At 43.3% G+C, this 21,940-nt stretch overlaps 1 protein-coding gene across 5 annotated transcripts in view; it reads right to left on the bottom strand.

Annotated features, from left to right (window-relative positions):
* Positions 1-21,167, bottom strand: part of GYG1 (glycogenin 1) — a 63,089-nt gene extending 41,922 nt beyond the window's left edge. For 3 of the 5 annotated variants that reach the window (XR_014789598.1, XR_014789597.1, XM_084847252.1), the window contains exons 1-4: positions 21,102-21,167; positions 4,474-4,609; positions 1,599-1,773; positions 862-1,024 (exon numbers count right to left, since the gene is read on the bottom strand). Coding sequence is in view for 3 of the 5 variants with exons in the window: in XM_084847252.1 (XP_084703378.1) it covers positions 862-1,024; positions 1,599-1,773; positions 4,474-4,609; positions 21,102-21,108 (481 nt within the window). In the remaining 2 variants the exon portion in view is untranslated. Of the gene's footprint in view, positions 1-861; positions 1,025-1,598; positions 1,774-4,473; positions 4,610-4,711; positions 5,112-17,188; positions 17,255-21,101 lie in introns of all 5 variants that reach the window. The other 2 variants (XM_084847254.1, XM_084847253.1) reach the window with 2 other exon arrangements.
* Between the last annotated feature and the right edge of the window lie 773 nt (positions 21,168-21,940).

Below are 21,940 nucleotides of genomic sequence, written 5' to 3'. Positions count from 1 at the left end.
GTGTGACTGGACTTCTTGAACATGCATCATCCATTTCATGCTATGAGTAGATTCTCCAAGAGACAACAATGCTTCCAGCTATCTGTGTGCTAGTTTTGGTCTGAAGAACCGTGACCTACTTAGTCTTTACAAACTGGAGTGCATCTTGTGTTTCGTGATGATCCAAGAATGCCTAGAGGCACTCCCTTGACTTTACCATCCTCTCAGCTGGTATGCAGTGGCACTTCCATACCAGAGGAGTAAGCCAGTGGATTCCCCTTTCACTTGAGAAAGCCAAAGTATCTCCTGGAAGAATGTCAGACTTCCTCTTAAGCTAGAGCCATCCAATAGCAGCTATGGTTTAAATGGCAATTTGCTTGCCCGCTTGATTGTTTACTTGGAACCCTATGGGATGGGCTAACCTGCACTTGTCCAATAAAGTCAGTGTAGCTACAAAATAAAACAGCATTAGTTTTACAAGCAACAGAACACACTGTACAACAACAGCCGCTGTCCATTACATAAAAGCTCTTTGCCTGTTAAAAGAAAGAACCCCATGAAGCTTTAAGAGATTCTCTTCTTGTAGTTATTTCAGTCAAATACAGGCAGCCAGTTATTGACCGATTACCTACGTCCGTTCTACTCCACTTCAGGCAATTTAAGGAAATCTTATTAATGTTTTATATATTCAGGTTCACTGAAATAAAACCCCAATCTATAGAATGCTTCCACAAGCACAGCATCCTATAAGCATTAAATATTTCCTGCATATTGGTTTCGAGTCACACAATGCAACCTCTGCAGAGCATTGTGCATCTACAGAGCATCTTTACAAGATCTTTACCCACCATTCTTCAGAATATAACCCAGTTAGGCACATACCATCGAAGCTGCCTTTCTCTGTGGCAAGTTGTAGCAGTTGATTGAATGTCTCAATGGAAGGCCGATAAACAAAAACTCCTGAATTGAAACAGTCAGGCCAACCTGGATCCGGTGCTGCAGAAAGCTCTTCTCTTTCAAAAAGCTCATCAATATTTGACAAAACCTAGTATGTAGGAAGATGGTATGAATTCAGTGTTATAGGCTTTCTTTTTCAGAATACTGCACTTTTTAAGACTTGCTATGTGGGCACAGATATTTTCCTGGACTGAAGCTGAAGGCACATTTCACTCTACGCAATCAGCTCCCAGAACATCCTCCTTGCAATGGCAGAACAGCCCAGTTAATATTGGTTTGCAGCATCCTGCCCAGCCCTTTAAGACCAAGTGAGGAGGCTGTGCTTTTTACACAGTATACACACTTTTAAGATTCCCATGTAGCCTGCCCTACATGCTTCCTCCCTAGGATTATGTCACTGCCCATATATTGGCAGAGGGGATAGATGTTACTGACATAGAGCGGTGGATGCATCCAAGGCGGTAGCTTAGTTTAAGGCACACTTCACTCTTACAACCCTCTAGTGCACCCTGCCACACAGGTTTGGCATTACGTACAACAAAACTATTCCACCAACGTTTACTATACACAGAGCCCAAGTTGCCATTGTTTTAAACATGTGCTTAAAACTTTGAAATGGGTCCAGGTAAAAAATGCATTCTAAAACAGTAAGCAGGACATACCATTGTGTCTGCATCCATGAACACACACTTTGAATATTGTGTTAGTTCCCAGCAATGGAGTTTTGTCAATGTAACACCAAGCTCAGGCCTTTTCAATAGTGCAAGATGGGCTGAATCTCCACTGTCCAAGACATCCACCAATTTCACTTCATCGAAGACTTTTTCCAACACTTTCCTATTGAAAAGAATGGTCATAGGTTACAACGATCTTCAGTGCCACCAGCTTGCTCTCAACCACATTACTCACACACCTCCCCGGATTCTGTGCGAAAGCAGATTCCTCCACCATGCAAGAGCAAGCCTTTTAGGAATTTGCTTGAAATGTGTGTTATAGCAGTTGCCTATCTCTGCAGCACATTTCTAACTTAAGAGCACAGGAATGTAGAGTTCAGATAATGCTCTTGAAAGGTGGTGGATTAGGAGTACTGAAGGGCTGTCAGAGCCTGTATAGGAGCTGCATACACCCACACAGACATATGGATCAGAAAGACCCAGGAACACTCTTGATAAGTCAGCTGGCTATTTTAAACTGCAAGAGTCAAGGAACCTTTTAGAGGTTATGCAATGACCCCTGGGCAGCAGCTGAGATGTTCCTAGGCTACCCAGTTGGTTACAGAACACACTTTATGGCAGTGCTGTCAGAACAATGATTACATTTAAAGAGGAAGCTGATGAAACATTGTTTCCACACTGTTATGTTTTGGCAAATATGTTTAAAGTGCAGGCACTGACCTTGCTTGAGACTGCTTGGAATTGGCATATTCCCTCGTTTCTGTTTCCCTTAGGATTATATGCCACTTTGGCCAGGGCCTTGTATACTTTAAAGATGACCATTACAAGAAATTCTCATTTATGGCTGAGGCAGAATATAGCATGCCGTAATGAACAAAAGGGACAATTCTAGGCAATAAACTACCAAAAAGAAACACCCACAGAAATAAAAGGGTTCCTTATAAAGAGCTAGACATGCAAACAATATAGAACCAACACTGTTTTTAATAAGAGGAACAACAGACTGAATCCTATTAAAGCAACATTTGAGGAGGATCAACAAAGTACTGGATCCCACTGGAACAAAAAAACAAAACACCATTCTGCAGAGTCTGCTTTGGATGAGAAAGAAAACCCCTTTTCCAAAAAAATAAATAATTGGTGGCCAGCATTTATCTCTATAGCTTCAAGCACTGATTTTGTAGTGCTTTAAATTCTGAGACACCTAGTTCTCATTATTTTTAAAAATTCCGAGCCTTTTAAAATTCCGAGCCTCTTTAAAAAAGAAAAAAAAAAAAGAGTAATATTGCACCAGCGGCATGTTGGGGATGCTTCTCGTGTTACCTTCACGTCATGGAAGCCACTGCAGCACTGCTCCTTCCTTTATTGAGGAAAGTAGGGTCAGAAACCCTGGGCCACAAATAAGACCATGCTGTTGTAGTTTCTCCTGACATCAGCATTACCCCATAATCTAGAAGGAATGTTGCTCGTGTGAGAAGGGGCTGCAGTATGGATGGGGACTTCTGTTGTTGCCTCGGCAATGAGGGAACGTGTCATGCTTTAAAGGTAACAGGAGAGCCCCACCCTGCAAGTCCGTTCACTAAGAAAAAGCTTACGAAGGAAGTGTTCATGTTTAATATCAATTCCTGAAACTCTAGCAGTTTTTGGCTTTGTGGCGTCTGTTGGAATTGAAGGCACTACTATTACCACTAATGGAACTACTACTAAAGTTTTTTTTGGCGGGGGGAGAGATGCTATAAAAGTCCCACTTAAGTGTATTAGACCTAATATTAAACACAAATCTGTATATAAAAAGGGCAGCCTTTTTGCATGGCGTTCTGTGTACTTCGCATCTCATTTATGCTGTTATGACATCATATTTTAGCACACCAGCCCAGACCACAGATCCCCACTGTGCAAATACTGCACATGGAGGTGAGACAATCCAGTTTGTACCAGTTGCCATGCAGTTACGTTTCTTATATACCCGGCATACCATTTAAAATTCAGGCTGAAGTTTTACAGGGAAAGACGATGCTTAATTAAACACAAGTGCTTTTTCTTTCAACATCATCTTAGTTCTCCAAGTATAGTCCTTTTTTATTAAGAGATCAAGTGACAATTTATTAATTACCTATCTTCTGTTCCATCCTGTACCTAGAGGCATAATTATTTAAGCTTTTGCATGGCAGTATTTGGCATCCATTGCCAGTCTGGCTATTTCTAGGGTTTCCCGTGAAATGGGGATCCACGCATCCAGGTGTGCATGTGTATGTGCATATAGGTGTCTGCTTAGATGCGCACTGCTTCGGTCCCAAGCCATGTTGGTAATCAAACAGTTTGTACTGCAGATGTGGCAAAGACTGTAGTGCCAACACCAGTCTGTGATCCGCTTGCCTAGAATCAGCATCTACGCCATTCTTCCTGCACTATACTGCTCCCGTTACCCTAGAATGGTGAAGCAGGAGCCTGAACAAGCCTTGACACCATGGGCCTTCACTGGCATAGTCCATGCCCAGGAGAGATACGCCATGAAGTTATGCATTACTGTTTAACCACTTGAGGCAGTAAATACATTGTCGCAGTGCAAGTTCTATTTTATTACTTTAAATAATGGGAATCCTCCCAGATTTTATGGGGGGTGGGGGAGCGAAATGGCATCTATGTTTCTCTCTTAATACAGAAGTTATAAAGAATATTGCAACTATTTAACAGCCATTTCCATTTGTCTAACTAAAAGGAGAATTTCCCCCACAGTGCTCTTAAGGAGTGTTCACCTAGTTCTGCTTCCTTCTGCTAGGCTCAGATTGAATCAGCACCACCACCTTCAACTGAAGCCGCCCTTCTTCATTTGGAGCTAGACTATTCGAACAGCACACCTTACCTCATTGGATCTGAGACATGGGGAGTGATCAGTGCCGTCAACCTTCTTGTTGTTCTGTAGTTTTGTAGCGATGATCCCAGTACCAGTGCTCCTTTCACATATGAATCATTTGTGGCTAACGTCACAAAAGACTGGTCTTAAGGAGAAGAGACACACAAGTCATGTTAGAGGTATGTACCAGGAAAATTAGGCAGAGAGTGGTTAGCGTGCCAGTGTATTCCGAAGCCTTGTCACTTACTCTGGCAGTAGTTTCAGTGTGGCAGGATCTAGGGTCCAAAACAGACTTTAGGAACGTAGGAAGCGGCCTTATTCTGAGTCAGACTATTGGTTCATCTAGCCCAGTACTGTCAGTGCTAACTGGCCGTGGCAATCCAGGGTTTCAGGCAGGATTCTTTTGGAGCCCTTCCTGGAGATGTTGGGAACTGAACCCAGCACCTTCTGCATGCAAAGTACGTGCTCTTCCACTGAGCTACAGCCCCTCCTTTAACATTACGTTAAATCTGTGTCTAGCAGCTTCGCCATTTCCATTTTTACTCTAGAGTAGGTACAGGAGAAGTGATCTGGATCAGGTCCTAGTTTTCAGGCTAAATAGAACCTCCGTATTCAGCAGCAGGAGCAGCATATCTGAATACCAGTTTCTGAAAGACAACAGGGGAGAGATTGTGAACTCCCTGAAAGCATCTGACTGGTCACTGCAGGAACAGGATATAGGACTAGGTGGACCTCTGTCTGCTCCAGCAAGGCTTTTATGTTGACTTCATTCTGCATACATAATGCAAGGCACTTTCCTTCCACCAGTTTATACTATTTAGGATTCTAAATGGACATTTAGGGTTCTAGGAGTTTACAGAACATATTCTATACGATGAGCGGATGTTAATTCCAGTTTGCCAGGGATAAAATGTTGTCTGCTTTATTTTGCTTTCTGCAAAAAAATGCACGCACTCTCTAGATCTTCCATAGACTTTTAGCCAACAGTTCAGCTAAAAGTGTTTGAATTTTCCAGTTTGCAGACTGGAAACATAAGAACTGGTAATACCAAATTTCAGTTAAGTTGTTTGATACATCCAATGATTCTGTTTAAAACATTCTACTACAATTTAGAAAACATCTGATCTGGCAAGTCTAGAATAGCATTCCTGCTTTTATACTTGTACTTTTACTCTAGTGCATAGCACCTTAGTAGCTTCATCACAGTAAGAGATTATTGTTCACTACAGTCTCAGCTGATATTCTATCATTCTAGCAGCTTCGGTTATTCACCTACACTCAATGTTTAATTGCTATTAAAATCTGTACAGTGTGGTTCCAAAGTTTTAGATATTTACAGTTATCCAGTGTGTTGTTCCTTAAGGTTTGGACTGTAGACACTGGAATGCTTTACCTATTGAGTGGGACCATACTACAACTCTGAATGAATTGCTACAAATCCTATTATAAAGAGATCTCTCTCTGAGCTCCCCCTCCCCCAAGCTCCCATCTTTACTGTATGAACTCAGGCTTGTACTAAGCTGCATAATAGAGAACCTTGAACAAATGAAGTCTAATGAGCAAAAGAATATTCACACTACTATGCTAGTGGAAATGCACCAAGTCCTCTTTACCCTACTGCATAATCATGTCTTTACTCTGGAAGTGTGGCTTGAGCTAGTCAAGCTTAATACTACTTGCAAAAAAGGGAACCGTTACTTCTGTGAGATTACTAGGAAATCAGTGTAGCAATTCAGATTGTGCAAGTTACAGCAGACCAGCTACCAGAAGCTTACCCAGGAACTCAATTTCTATTAGTTTTCTTAAATACTTCTTGCTGAAGCAAATGAGAACACCGTAGCTACCTTTAGTCTTGCATCATATTCCATTTAGTTGACTGCAGACAAATGGATTCGAAATAGAAGTTTTAGAACTACGTCTGCAAATTCCATCTCCAATATAGACCCCTATGTTACAGCTCAGATATGTTTCTATGGGCAAAAATTAAACTCGCCCCCTTTCAAGATTTAGCAATATATACACCTTCAGACTGTAGCTAGACCCAAATTATAAAGGATATCCTGTCCTAGCTAGTGTCTCATACTACTTCAGCTGCTGCTGCATGGTCTGGGAGTGTTAGATTTCAATAATGTTTAACTAGAGAAAAAAATCCAACACATTTATGAATTTTGTTATTGAGCCAATACTATTGAAACAGGATCTTGATCGGCCTCCAAACTGTATAAGCGTCACCTAAAATAGTTCATGCTCCAAAAAGCCTATGGCCGATCAGATTATGATCATCTGATACTGTATTTGAACCTCTGAATTCCCCAGCCATATGTATGCTACTTGGAATTAATTTTCCCCAAGATACTATAAATTAGAAGTACCAGTCCAGTTATAATAGTTTTAGGTAACTGAGTGCTTATTATTTTATTAGTTGAGGAATCTTGCCATACATGGTTTCATAATCAATTGTTGCCTCAAATATTTGGTTAGACTATACTTTCCTTTAGGACAATACATTGGTTGTGGCATGGAGGACACAACCCCCCCCTTTTGTGCTAGTCACCATGTTTGTGACTCTTCTACATCTAGAAGAGCTATTTTGTATGGTGCAAAGCCTGGAAACTCCTGGCTACCTATCTGGAAAGCAAGCCATGTTACACCCAACAAGCAGCATTGCTATATTATTGTTATTTAGAGCAAAACAGATAGCACTCAACTTGGGGACGCTTCTAGTTTATAGAGTAGCTAGCATTTGGACTGGTAGTTGGAGGCTCAAGTTAGGACAGGATAGTCCTTTATAATTGGGCCTAGAGACAGTCTGTTATTTCTCTTGGCACTATAATTCTTGCCCTTTCAACATGAATACCTAGTCAGAGTTTGAGGCATTAGGAGCTCAGCATAGGCCTGTTTAGAACATTGCTATCGGCTCTAACCGCCAGTGTAGATGCACTTTTGGGGTTATGAAGATGATCTGCAAGTTTGTCTGAGCTCATCCTGTCTGCTGAAAACCAGGTCCTGAGAGGCTACATCCACTGCTGGCCAGGGTTGTTGGTTCTTGATTCAGGAAGGATGAAGTGCCATATGGCCTCAAAGAACCATGGCTATTTAGTCCTTGCTTTAAAAAAGCTTTAATCTGAATGCTGATTCCCAGCTAGCTACTGACCTATCTCCAACTTTCCCTTTTGGAGAATGATTAAGAATGGGGCTGCTTAGAAGCATCAAGCACACCTGGATAATGTTCCTGAGCAACTGCCAATGCAGCTTTCAGCTCAAATTCAGTACATACATTTGCTGCTTTGATGACCAATTCCTTCCTAGTGAAGAGTAGGGGCAATTAATGTATGCTCTTAATCCTTCTAAGAGTTTCCTGCAGCCTTTGATAGTGTTGTTCAGGAAGCACTAAAATAACCACCCTTGAGTGGTTGCACTTGTTCCCGAGAGTGAGCTGCTGCTCTTTACAACCTCAGAACCTTCCCCACAAAGTTTATCCAGTCTCTTCCTCCCCTGCCCCCTTTTTTGTTTAAGAGAGGCCGCTAAGCAAGATCATAGGCATTCCTGACTGAATTGGGCTGGACAGGAGAGGTACAAGCCCTTCAATCTTGATCCTTGGCCCATGTCTTTGGTCACAACGAGGGCCTGGATAAAGGCCAGCCAACTAAAGCTCCATCAGGCTTTCTGACTAGGAGAGGGAACACTGGAGCATGCATAATTGATGAACTTCAATATCCCCTCCACACCAAGCATGCAGTTTCAGAGTGCACCTGGATTAATTACGGTGCCTGGAATTCCAAGTTGCACCAATGGCCAGGACCACTGCTCGTGAATTCTAGTGGTGGTGAGGCTACATGTGAAGCAGGAGTTGCAGCAGAGTACTGACTCCACAGGGGCAAAGGTGCAACATTCCTGTTTTATGCAGGTTGGAAACCCACATTTATTTGAATTAAAAATATTAAGTGCAATGATAATACAATATGATGGAATTGCACTGGGTGATGGTTTGTGTTTGTACATGAGTAAGGGCAGCATTTTCCTTACAGGACGTCAGTGTCCATGACAGTTTAAGGCAGCTTCATTGCCTTGTGTTCAGTTTTGCACCTTCACACAGGAATACTTTTAAAGTAGTGACATCCTGCCCTTAATACCAGTCAGCCCAGGTATGTCTGAAATGTTCATTGGCTTTGGGCTTGCCTGAAGGGTAACCCTACCAGTTTTGTCTTATAGCTGTAAGCGAGATGAGAGCAACCACCTTCAGAAAAGGATTAATCAAGGACTATTGAGAAAGATTGGTCTGACACCCCTAGAGTAGAAGTCTTACGGTGCACTACTTGTCACTGCTATGCAGAAGCAATATGCAATAGTAGATGCTTCTGCTCCTGCCAAAGCAAAAGACACTGGAGGTGCCGTTTCCTCAGCCAAGGAAGCCTGCCCCACTTCGGACAACACCAATTTTATGGATGTCTTTGGAAAGAAGGGAGAAGTTTCAGGGTGCAGTCCTATGCATATTTGGGCAGAAAAATATCCTAGAGCTCCCAGCATTCCCCAGCCAGTCATGGCTGGTTGGGGAATGCTCAAAGTTGTAGGACTTTTGCATGACTATGAACATCCATAGGATTGTGCCCTAAGGCACTAAAATGCAAATTTTACTGAACCTATGCATGAGTGAAAGTGGACTAGTCATTCTCCTGATGTGATCACTCAAACCACCCAAAAGGCCACACAGGATGCTCAGCCTTGCTTATGTCCTTCCTCTAAGTAACCACACCCTACTTGCATGCATATACGATGAGCAAACTTTTTCCCCCCCAAGAACATTAAGTATCTTGTGCTTGTGGCTTGTTTGATACCAGCATGCTGGGCAAAATCAAACCAGGCTTACTACCATCACATGGGGCAAATTGAAACTAACTTCACTACAGAAGAAACAGTCATGTGAACCCACTTAGGAAGACATATACAACATGACCTTGTTTTACTACAGATTATTCTGGAATAGTACTCACTCTCACCCTAGAGCGCATTTGACTGGGAACAGAAGAAAATAAAAATTAAGAAGAGATTTGTTAGTGTTTCAACGTCTTGATATTCTTGGGGCTAACCAAATGAAGTCAGTAGTTTCACCCATAGCTATGCTTCCTAAGCAGTCAAATGATTAGTAAGAGGCAACAGGGAAAAAAACAGGACTGGGGAGAGCTTTACCTCTATCAGTCCCAATTCAATACATTTAAAAGCACGCAACAATACCATCCAGAGCATGTGGAGCAGTGCTTCCAATTCCTGAATATTGAGGGAGCTCAAAGACGCCTTTAGTGTTTAGAAGTTATAAACTTTGTTGCTTCCAACAAAGAAAAAGCAAAGCTTCATTTGGTACAGGTGCCCATACCCCATTGCAGGAAATCTGGATGTAGATAACATGCAAAATCATATACATTCTGTAATACCAGTTAATGCACAGGCAACATGTAGATCACTGTGTTACCACAGATGCTAGTTCCCCCAAAATTGCTACCTGGTAAATGCTTCTGTAGAGAGATTTGGTAACATTCATATTTCAATGCCTCAGTTGCTCAAGACATTGAGCATTCATTAAACTTACACATCTGTAAAAAGCAGATCCCAATTAATTCCAAGGCAAACCATATAATAAGGGGCTACCAGACTGATAAGGTGAGGAGAGTCTCAAAGTTCATACTTGTACCACACTTTAAAGTAGTAATGAGAGTTTTCTGGAAAATTTTGAATTGGAAAGTTTTCCTATGCATATTAGGCTAATTGGAAAATTCTGTTTGCAATAGCAAAAATTCTGCTGCTCTAGAGTGATCTAATTTAGCATGTTTATTTACTTGTACTCACTAAACAAAGCTGAAAAAGTACCTGATTTTTTTTTTTTTTTTGGCCCAATACACCACAAATGTTTGACCTGAAATATTGGAGGGAAAATTAAAGCACACAATGAGATTTAAATATTATGTAGAAATGCTTATTAGAATACTTAAGATAATTTAAAGATAAAGGCCCAGTTCACATGTCACAGCTACCCAGGGTTTAAACAAACCCTGACTAGCCATGAGCATGCTGGCTCCTGCCCACCCACTCTTGCCGAGTTAAACAACCCAGGAATGCTCCAGGTTATTCTTTTCCCCAAACCTCCAATTCCGGGTTTGGACATCATGATAAACAAGAACGTAAGAATGCCATGCTTGATCAGACCAAGGGTCCATCTAGTCCAGCATTCTGTTCACACAGTGGCCAACTAGCTGCCCATGGGAAAACCATAAGCAGGACACGAGTACAACAGCACCCCCTCACACCCATGTTCCCCAGCAACTGGTGCACATAGGCATAGTGCCTCTGATACTGGAGCGAAAAAAAAAATGGTGGTGTCCCCAACCAGTCGTGTCCGACTCTAGGGTGTGGTGCTCATCTCCATTTCTAAGCCGAAGAGCCAGCGCTGTCCGAAGATGCTTCTGTGGTCATGTGGCCGGCGTGACTGAACACCGAGGTGCACGGAACGCTGTTACCTTTCCCGCCGAGGCGGTACCTATTTATCTACTTGCAATTTCTTGCTTTCAAACTGCTAGGTTGGCAGGAGCTGGGACTGAAGACGGGAGCTCACTCCGTCACGCAGCACTTGGGTCTCGAACTGCTGTCCTGCCGACCTCCCGGTCTGCAGTTCAGCGTCTTAACCACTAAGCCACCGTGGCCTCGATACTGGAGCTAGCATATTGCTATCGGGACTAGTAGCCACTGAGAACCTTATCCTTCATGAGTTTGTCCAATACCCTTTTAAAGCTACCCAAATCGGGGGCTGTCACTACATCCTGTTGTAGCAAATTCCACAGTTTAACTATGCCCCATGTGATGTACTTCCTTTTATGTCTCCTGAATCAGCTTCATGGGATGACCCCTGGTTCTAGTATTATGCGACAGCCCAGGCATGGAGTATCTCTAGGTTGTTCAACTTAGCAGGAATGGTTGGGCACTTGGAGCCAGCATGCTCACTCACTCCTCCTTCATTATGAACATACGATTAACAAACCCTGGGTTGTTTATGATGTGAGAACCAGGTCAATAGCATATACTTCCCTCACATTGTTTAAATAAAAAAAAACACACACCAAAGACCAAGGATTGTAGACAAACTGAAAGTGTCATCTATTTCAACAGAGTTCATCTCTCTTCCACTGAAGTTGTTGGGGCACCTTCCAGTTTTGCCACTTATTAGTTCTATTTCACTATGAGACATATGGATGTCAGCGACATACATATTCTCTCACATATTTACTCGACAGAATCACCTGTAAAACATTAATGACATCCTTGAAACTGCTAAGCTTGCCCAATATTATATTTGCAACTGATATCCATTAATTGTTATAAACAACTTATGAAATGGAAAAAAATTTCCATGGAAAAATACAGCACTGGAGAATTCTTCATTTTGGAAAATTTTCCACCCAGATAATTAAAGGAAGTTCAGAACTGTATGTACACCAGCAATTGCTCTAGAAGTTGACTGAGAGTTTGGGTTGGCTAGTATTCTTTTGGATCGATAGTTTGGGTTGGCTAGTATTTTTTTTTTTTTACTAAGCTGTAAGATAGTTGGAGACTACAGCTGCTGAATGACAAAGTTTGAAACTGAATTCATTATGACTAACCTGGAAAGAAAGACCTTGGGTGTCAAGGTGGATAGCTCAGTGAAATCCATTTGGTGTGAGCAGTTGTGGGGGAAAAAAAATCAGCCTAGATATTATTTCCAGTTCCTTAGGAAAGGAGACAGCCGCTATTGTATTGATTTTATGAGAATCTGTGGTGCAGTCTCATTCAGAATATGTTGTACAGTTCTAATTGCCCCATCTCAGAAGGGGACCTTAGAACTAGAAGAGGTGCAGAAAAAGGCACTAAGGTGATCTGAGAGTTGGAATAATTTTCTGATGAGGAAACACGAAATCATTTGGAGCCTTTTAGTTTAGAAAAAAAAAAGACCAATGGAGAACTTAATGAGGTGTATAAAATTAACCGCGTTGTGGAAAAAGTAGCTCTCCCTAATATACCACCACTCAAGCTTACCAAATGGAACTTACTGGCAGTCAGTTCAGGACATACGAGAGGAAGTACTTTATAATGCATAATTTATAGGATTTGGTGCCCTAAAGTGTGGTGATGGCCAACAGCTTAGAATGATGGCTTTCACAGGGGAACAGACATATTAACTCTATCAATGGCCATTCACCATGAAGGCTAAATCAAGTGTTCACATTCAGAAGTAATATGCATTTGAATGACAATTGCTAGAAGGTAACAGCACAGGAATGCTTTCATACCCCCCTTATGGGCTTCCTGGAGGCATCAGGTTGGCCACTGTGAGAAGGTGCTGAACTTGACTGATCACGGATTTGATCCAGCATGCCCTTCTTACATTTCTGAATGGATAAAAGTCCCTACCAAACCTGGTCTGTTATAAGTTTCTGTATAGGTTTCTATCACTGAAGACATTGCCCAATGGCCTCTTCAAATTTCACATATATGGAGCTGCTTTGCTGCCAATTCTGCCCTTCCCATCCCAGACTGTTCTCTTTTCTCCAAGAGGAAAGCTTGCCACTGGAAACAGGTTTCCTTTCTGGAGATATGATTTCAATGGGATGTGTCAAATGCATTAATACATGCATATTACTCCACAATATTTAGTATACGTAACTAAGTATGCACAGATTTAGTTAAATCTATTCCATCTGTGTTTCATGGACTGCCAGAAGTCTTTTGTTCCATCATCTGATCACTGACTAAATCAGGTTTTTTTTGTGGGGGATGACATACAAGAATCTAGTTCCTGTTTGCAAATGCACATTAGTGCTAATGCACACTTGGGCTAATGTGCATCAGTGCAAGTGTGCACTTGCACAACCTCACTCCTCCAAAAAGTAAAAGACCAGTCCACGAGTCAGAAAAAGGTCCATGACGTGGAAAAAGCCAGTCTGCTGCAGAATCTGCAGGTCAGATTCATAGAAATCTGAACTCAATTGGATTCAGACTCTGATCAAAACTCTATTACAACCAGGGGCATTCTTAGGGAAGGGCTCACCTGGTTCTTTTGAGCTGTGCCCGGAATCTTTTGAGCTGTCCTAACTGCCATTTTTTTTTACATTTTCCCATTGACTTGCATTAGAAAACAAGAATGGCCATAACATTTTTAGTTTGTAAGATAGATACATGAAATTTGGAAGCTTGGTATCCCCCATGGAGCTGATTGAATATGCTAAATTTCAGGCAGTTAGGTCCAGTGGCTTTTGTACTAGCCACGGGTAAAAATTGCCTTTTTCAAGAAAATCTCTCAAAGCAAAGAGCTATAATTTTTTCGTGCTTCCACATACGTGCATGGAATTTGGAGACCTGGCAGCTCCCATAGAGCTCACTGAGTGTGCCAAATTTGAGACAGGTAGGCCTAGTGACCTTTGTGCTAGCCACAGGTAAAATTTGCTTTTTTCAAGAAAATCTGTCAAAGCAAAGAGCTATAATTTCTTCCACATAATTCCAAGTATGGAATTTTGAAATCTGGCAGCCCCCATGGAGCTGATGGAACCTGCCAAATTTCAGGCAGTTATGTCAAGCGACTTTTGTGCTAGTCACAGGTAAAATTTCCTTTTTCCAAGAAAATACATCAAAGCAAAGGGCTATATATATTTTTTGTGCTTCTGTATACGTGCATGGAATTTGGAGACATAGCAGCCCCTATAGAGCTAACTGAACCTACCAAATTTCAGACAGTAGGTCCAGTGGCTTTTGCACTAGCCATGTGTAAAGTTTCCTTTTCTCAAAGTCTAAAACAAAAAGTAAAAACTGTCAAGTCACCCAGGGGATTAATGATCCTAATCAGAAGGTGTTAAGGTGACCATTAGGAGGTCACTATCCCTAATCTCTGGTGTAGGACTTTTTGAGGTAAAAAAACCTCTCCCCCCCTACTTTTCTTTTCTGCTCTTACATGCCCACTGTTGGGAGCTTGCCTGCAATGAAGTTATGAAGAAGGAGAAGGGAAGAAAGAGCTCCATGTGAAATACTGGTATTTCACACAGCATCTGATTTTACTGCCCCAAACTGGAACCTTTGGCTTCTGCAGATGTTTAGTAGCTTCAGTACAGCAAAGGATCCAATCAGCCTCCACAAACTTCTTTCTCCCCCTCCACTTTAATTTCTCCTAGATAGCTGTAGGACTCAAATCATCCCAAAGGGAGGGTTAGGACTATGTGGCATCATGATTGAGAAACTGCTGGGGCTTTTAAATAGGTTCTACAGTTTTAAAAAAGCTAGAAAAAGCCCTCAGCCACCTCACCTCATAAGGCTTATTTAAGTCGTGCAATCATTGCACAGCCCTGCACAGCCTCCTAAATTCCTCTGAAGTACTACCTCTCTGACAGGAGCCACTTGGCTTAGGGAATTCTTTCTGCCCCCCATCCCCATGCACATTTCCAATCACCATTCTTCTTTTCTTCTTCCCTCCCCTATCCTGTTCTTTCTTTTTCTTCTTTATTCCACCCAGAGCATATCTTGGGGAATTCTCTTTGGTGGGCAAGAGAAGTTCTGAACTGTATTTGACTTTATACGAACAGACAAGAGGGTTGGTTTTTCTCCTTCTCCTCACTCAAGTCTTTGAGAAGAGTGGGTTCACATGGTTGCAGAGAAACAAATCTGGGGCTGTTTTGTTTGTCAGTTGCCATTATCCAGCAATAGGAAGAGCTGCAGCTCAGTGGCAGAGCACATGCTTGGCATGCAGGAGGTCCCAGTTTCAATCCCCAGCATCTCCAGGTAGGGCAAGAAAAGAATCCTGCCTGAAACTCTGGAAAGTTGCTGCTGCTAGGCAGTGTCAACAATTCTGGGCTAGAACTGGGCCTGACTCAGTATAAGGCAGCTTCCTATGTTCCTATGAACAAAAAGCTTTAATTAAAAAAATAGGAGTTTTGGATTTGTTTTTTAAGTGGAGGAGAGATAAATATTGCTAATTTATGCAATCCTGTGTATGCCTACTCAGAAGCTCCATTATGGTTAATGAGGCTTACCCTCAAAAAAGTGTGCATGGTACTGCAAGCTTAATACAGTGCCTACCCAATTCTGTCTAATGAATTGACTACCCTTTCAGCTCAGTCCTACACATGTTTTGTCATTTGTGTTTTTTTTCTCTTCATTTTGCATGAACTTTAGCTTCAGTGGTGAGGGAAAGGCACTTAGTACATGCTCAGAGTTTCTCCATAACTTAGCCCTAGTTTTGAAAACAGATTCATTGGCTGAATCCTGGTGAAGTCTTGGCACAAATGAAGTTATGAGAAGGAAGATACAATGAGAGCTTGTGCATAAGGAGGAGGTAGAGAGGAGTTGCACAAAACAAGGCATCTGTTTTTATGAAGAGTTGCTGGAGGATAGTAGGATGAGAAGGCATGGTTGCATGGAGAGGAATAGAACTGGTAGGGGGAGAATGTAAGTACTCAGTGGTGAAAGAAAAGCATTCTGCATATGCTCAGAGGCACTCTATATTTAAGAACATAGGAAGAGCCATGCTGCATCAGACCAAGGTCCATGTAGTCCAGCATTCTGTTCACACAGTGGCCAGATGCCCATAGGAAACCCACAAGCAGGACATGAGTGCAATAGCACCTTCCCAACTCCTAACACTGGTGAAATGTAAATAAATTCTAGTAATTCTAAATTTGCATGTATGTATATCCTTCAGGAACTTTGCAGGCTTCTTGCCTGGGGGATACCTCTAATGACCTGTGCATTTTCATACAAATTTATCCCAAAACTATTGGGGAAGGGGTGAATGGAAGGGAAAGCAAATCACTCCCTCCTCCAAATTGGAGAACCCCCCCTTCCACATGAACTGCTGCACCTACCCTTCTGAAACGTTGCTGGGTTCTTACTTAGGGACAACTGTAGGCTGTCTGTAATTTTCAGAACAATGATCCACAAGGAACATAGGGAGATAAGTATGTCCTCTTTTGGAGACCTCAAAATGTCAAGGCCACCCTTGCACAAAAACCCTTGTGGCTATCATTCTGAAATTTGGCAGACATGATCTCCTCTGATGGGGCAATGAATCCTGAAATTTGTATCCAATTCTTCCAAGGATTGGAATGCTATTGGCACTTCCCTTTAAAAGAAAATCAAAATAAAAACCCTGCACTTATTTTTCTGACATTGGGCAGGTGTATCCCCTTCTAGGGGGCTACTATGCCTGAAATTATCATCCAGTTCTGATCAAGAGAAAAAAGTTTTTTTTCTAATTTCCCATGGGAGTCAACAGGAAGCATAAAGACTAATTTTTCCAAACATTGACACAGGTTTGGTGCTGAGCTGAAGTGGTCCAACTACAAGTTGGCCAGAGCAGAAGCAGGATGTTTTCCAAAATACTGAATCGGGGTCTGAGTTGAAGGGAGTGGTGTCAGTGCCCACTTCTTATGCATCTATGTATGTAAACTATACACACACACCACACCCACATATATATATTAGACGTGCAATTAGACTTGCACACGCATGTGCGTGCATATATATATATATATATATATATATATGCAAATTTGTGTTATGGGCCTGTGCCCCGGATCTTTTAAGAACCTAGCAACCTAAAAGGGGGGGGGGTCCCACTTATAGCTAAATCAATATAAGTCTGGCTATCCCTGTCCAGCAGTTAGCACTTTCCACTGTTGCCTAATATTTTGCAGGAGAGTACATATGCACTACTCACAGTTGGAGCTGGTTACTGGATTTGGGGAAGGCAAGATTGAACATCGACATCTTGGGAATCAGCGAACTAAAATGGACAGGCATGGGCGAATTTAATTCAGGTGACCATCATATCTACTATTGTGGGCAAGAATCCCTTAGAAGAAATGGAGTAGCACTCATAGTCAACAAAAGGGTGGGAAAAGCAGTACTGGGGTACAATCTTAAAAACGATAGAATGATCTCAGTACGAATCCAAGGCAAACCATTCAACATCACAGTAATTCAAGTCTATGCCCCAACCACTGAGGCCGAAGCTGAGGTTGATCGGTTCTATAAAGACCTACAACACCTTCTAGAACTAACACCAAAAAAAGATGTCCTCTTCATCATAGGGGATTGGAATGCTAAAGTAGGAAGTCAGGAAATCACTGGGATAACAGGCAGGCATGGCCTTGGTGTACAAAATGAAGCAGGACAAAAGCTAATAGAGTTTTGCCAAGAGAACATGCTGATCATAGCAAACACTCTTTTCCAACAGCACAAGAGGTGACTCTACACATGGACGTCACCAGATGGTCAATATCGAAATCAGATTGATTATGTCCTTTGCAGCCAAAGATGGAGAAGCTCTATACAGTCAGTCAAAACAAGACCTGGAGCTGACTGTGGCTCAGATCATGAGCTGCTTCTTGCACAATTTCGGCTGAAATTGAAGAACGTCGGGAAAACCACTAAACCGTTCAGGTATGACCTAAATCATATCCCTGATGAATATACAGTGGAGGTGAGGAATAGATTTCAGGGATTAGACCTGATAGACAGAGTGCCTGAGGAACTATGGACGGAGGTCCGTAACATTGTTCAGGAGGCAGCAATGAAATCCATCCCAAAGAAAAAGAAATGCAAGAAAGCAAAGTGGCTGTCTGATGAGGCTTTACAAGTAGCTCACGAAAGAAGGGAAGCGAAATGTAAGGGAGAAAGGGGAAGATATACCCAACTGAATGCAGAGTTCCAGAGAATAGCAAGGAGAGACAAGAAGGCCTTCTTAAATGAACAATGCAAAGAAATCGAGGAAAACAACAGAATGGGAAAGACTAGAGATCTCTTCAAGAAAATGGGAGATCTCAAGGGAACGTTTTGTGCAAAGACGGGCATGATAAAGGACAAAGAAGGCAGGGACCTAACAGAAGCAGATGAGATGAAGAAGAGGTGGCAAGAATACACAGAAGAACTATACAGGAAAGATCTGAATGTCCCTGATAGCCATGATAGTGCGGTCACTGAACTTGAGCTGGACATCCTACAGAGTGAAGTCAAGTGGGCCTTAGGAAGCATTAGTAACAACAAAGCTAGCAGAGATGACAGTATTCCAGCCAAGCTATTTAAAATCCTAAAAGATGATGCTGTTAAAGTGCTGCATTCAATATGCCAACAAATCTGGAACACTCAACAGTGGCCACAAGACTGGAAAAGTACAGTTTACATTCCAGTGCCAAAGAAGGGCAACGCCAAAGAGTGTTCAAACTACTGTACAATTGCGCTCATTTCACATGCCAGCAAGGTGATGCTCCAAATCCTACAAGCTAGGCTTCAGCAGTATGCGAACCGAGAACTACCAGAAGTACAAGCTGGGTTTCGAAGAGGCAGAGGAACTAGAGATCAAATCGCCAACATTCGCTGGATCATGGAGAAAGCAAGAGAATTCCAGAAAAACATCTATTTCTGCTTCATTGACTACGCTAAAGCCTTTGATTGCGTGGATCACAACAAACTGTGGCAAATTCTTAAAGTGATGGGTGTACCAGACCACCTTACCTGTCTCCTGAGAAACCTGTACAAGGCTCAAGAAGCAACAGTAAGAACCAGACATGGAACAACCGATTGGTTCAAAATTGGGAAAGGAGTACGACAAGGCTGCATATTGTCACCCTGCTTATTTAACTTATATGCAGAGTACATCATGAGAAATGCCGGGTTGGATGAATCAGAGGTCAGAATTAAGATTGCTGGGAGAATTATCAACAACCTCCGATATGCAGATGATACCACCCTAATGGCAGAAAGCGAAGAGGATCTCAAGAGCCTCTTGTTGAGGGTGAAAGAGGAGAGTGCAAAAGCTGGTTTGAAACTCAACATTAACAAAACTAAGCTCATGGCATCTGGCCCCATCACTTCCTGGCATATAGAAGGGGAAGAAATGGAAGCAGGGACAGATTTTACTTTCTTGGGCTCCAAGATCACCACAGACGGTGACTGTAGCCATGAAATTAAAAGACGCTTGCTCCTTGGGAGGAAAGCTATGGCCAACCTAGACAGCATAGTAAGAAGCAGAGACATCACCTTGCCGACAAAGGTCCGTCTAATCAAAGCTATGGTTTTCCCAGTAGTAATGTATGGCTGTGAGAGCTGGACTATAAGGAAGGCTGAGCGCTGAAGAATTGATGCTTTCGAACTGTGGTGCTGGAGAAGACTCTTACGAGTCCCCTGGACTGCAAGGAGGTCAAATCAGTCCATCCTAAAGGAAATCAACCCTGAGTGCTCATTGGAAGGACAGATAATGAAGCTGAAGCTCCAATATTTTGGCCACCTAATGCGAAGAGAAAACTCCCTGGAAAAGACCCTGATGCTGGGAAAGACTGAAGGCAAAAGGAGAAGGGGACGGCAGAGGATGAGATGGCTAGATAGCATCACGGATGCAATGAATATGAACTTGAGGACGCTCCGGGAGAGAGCGCAGGACAGGAAGGCCTGGCGTGCTATGGTCCATGGGGTCACGAAGAGTCGGACACGACTGAACGACTGAACAACAACGACAACATTTTTGATCCAATATTTACCTGTAACAGTAGATTCCTACCTCACCCTAATCATGATTAGGGCCCCAGAGCCACATGCAAACAGCTCAGTTTGCCAAAACTTACTATTAAGTTGCTTTAAGTTGCTTTGGGTGTTTTATGTGTCAATTGGAATCCTTTTCAAAGAATCAAAGAGGCTACAAACTGAAAGATACACGGTTAAAGAAAAGTCACAGAACTTATTCTAAGGACAGGAAGCTATAAAAGCCATTTGGAGGGTTGCAGTATTTGTAATTGGGCCAGCTATTTTAGAAACACAGCAAGCTTACAAGTTACACAGAAGCTCGGGCAAGTTAGCAAGCTTTTGACTTGCAGACACCTGATCTAGTTCTGCAGCCCATTTGGGGATCCTTCTTGGTAGTTAACAGCATCATTCACAGTCCGAGGCAAGCCGACAGATGTTAACAGGTCTGAAGGGTAAACACTGATATAATTAACACCTCTGTGGGGTACAAACAGTAACGTTCGGCAGACCTGTCTTTATGAGAGTCAGGGAAGTGGGGTTATGCAAGCAAGGTCCTTCCTCCCCGCCCCACCTTTTTGGGAACGAGCAAGAACATGACGAGGTGAGCCAGTATCACCTGCTAATTACGGGATGGGGGAGAGAAAGATTATGAGGTATCATTTTTCACATGGTAACCTTTATTGGGGTCCCCCAACGTGGGTCAGCTATTGCTCTGGGGATGCACCAGCGATGCAAGCCCCCCTAGCCACCCAGGCTTACGCGACAGCCCGGCTCACGAGCCGGCCTAAAAATAGGAGCCGCCATGACCAAAAAGGAGCAGCTAGGGTCTCCCCAGACGGAGTGCGCGCACGGACTGGGCCGCCGAGCGCCGCTTTCGTTTCCTGCTCCAGGAGCAGCGCAAGACGCGGAAGAGGCTGATACAGCTGCCCTTGCTAGTCAGTCAGCCAGCCAGCCAGCCCTAGCTGGAGGGTAACGCCTGGCCCGAGGCACTGGGGCGGGGAAACCCCCGGAGAGGGAGCCCGGGCGGCCGAGCAAGAGCCTCCCCTCCGCGGCTGACGAAAGCGAAGCTGCAGGACGAACGGACACGCGCCGCTGTCGCCCTTCGCGCTTACCTGCCATGGTGCCGATAACCCGATGCAAAAGCCCGCTTTACAGATGCTGCTACTACAGCTACTCTCACTTCTTTTCCTGCGCCCCTCCCCTTATATACAGGCAGGCGGAGCCCAGCAGAAAGGGCGGGGCTTCAAAGGACGACCAAAAAGGGACTAGCCATAGAGAAACGCGACGGAGGGAGGAATACATGCTATGCTCTCGGAAGCGCGCAGGCGGCAAAATGTATTACGGCCGCGTTCCCAAAGGGAGGAGGGCGAGGCGGGCGTTCGCCAGGTGAAGCCTTGCCTGGCCCATGCAGAGCTGTGGCGGGAGGAGCTGCTCCTGAGGAATTTGGGCCTTTGGGGGCTCCCTACTAGTTTAAACCAACGGAGACGCGGCCCCTGCTAAAATAACGTCCCCGTAGCCGGGTAGGAAAGGTGTGAAATAAGAGTGGCAAGCTAGTTTTAAGGCAGACTTCCCCAACCTCGTCCCCTCCAGATGTTTTGGACGACAGCCCCCAGCATTTCTGACCATTTGCCATGCTGGTTGGGGCTGATGGGAGTTGAAGTCCCATTGGGAAATGTAAAGGTTATATATTGTTGTTGTTTGTTCGCTCAGTCGCTTCCGACTCTTCGTGACCATGGACCAGCCCACGCCAGAGCTTCTTGTGGGCCGTCACCACCCCCAGCTCCCCCAAGGTCAAGTCCATCACCTCCAGAATATCCTCCATCCATCTTGTCCTTGGTCGGCCAAAAATGCACTCAAGGAACTTGCATACCTGCATATGGTCTGTACAATGACACTGAGTTTAGCTGGGATGCAATGTAAGGGGTTTAAATAGAGCAAGTCCAGTTGTTTC

The sequence above is a fragment of the Heloderma suspectum genome, chromosome 3 (assembly GCF_057233095.1).
Source record: "Heloderma suspectum isolate Gila_16-S chromosome 3, 16-S_ref, whole genome shotgun sequence".
NCBI lineage: Eukaryota > Metazoa > Chordata > Lepidosauria > Squamata > Helodermatidae > Heloderma > Heloderma suspectum.
Note: the sequence above shows the minus strand (reverse complement) of the source record. Positions and strands in the feature narration are given on the sequence as shown.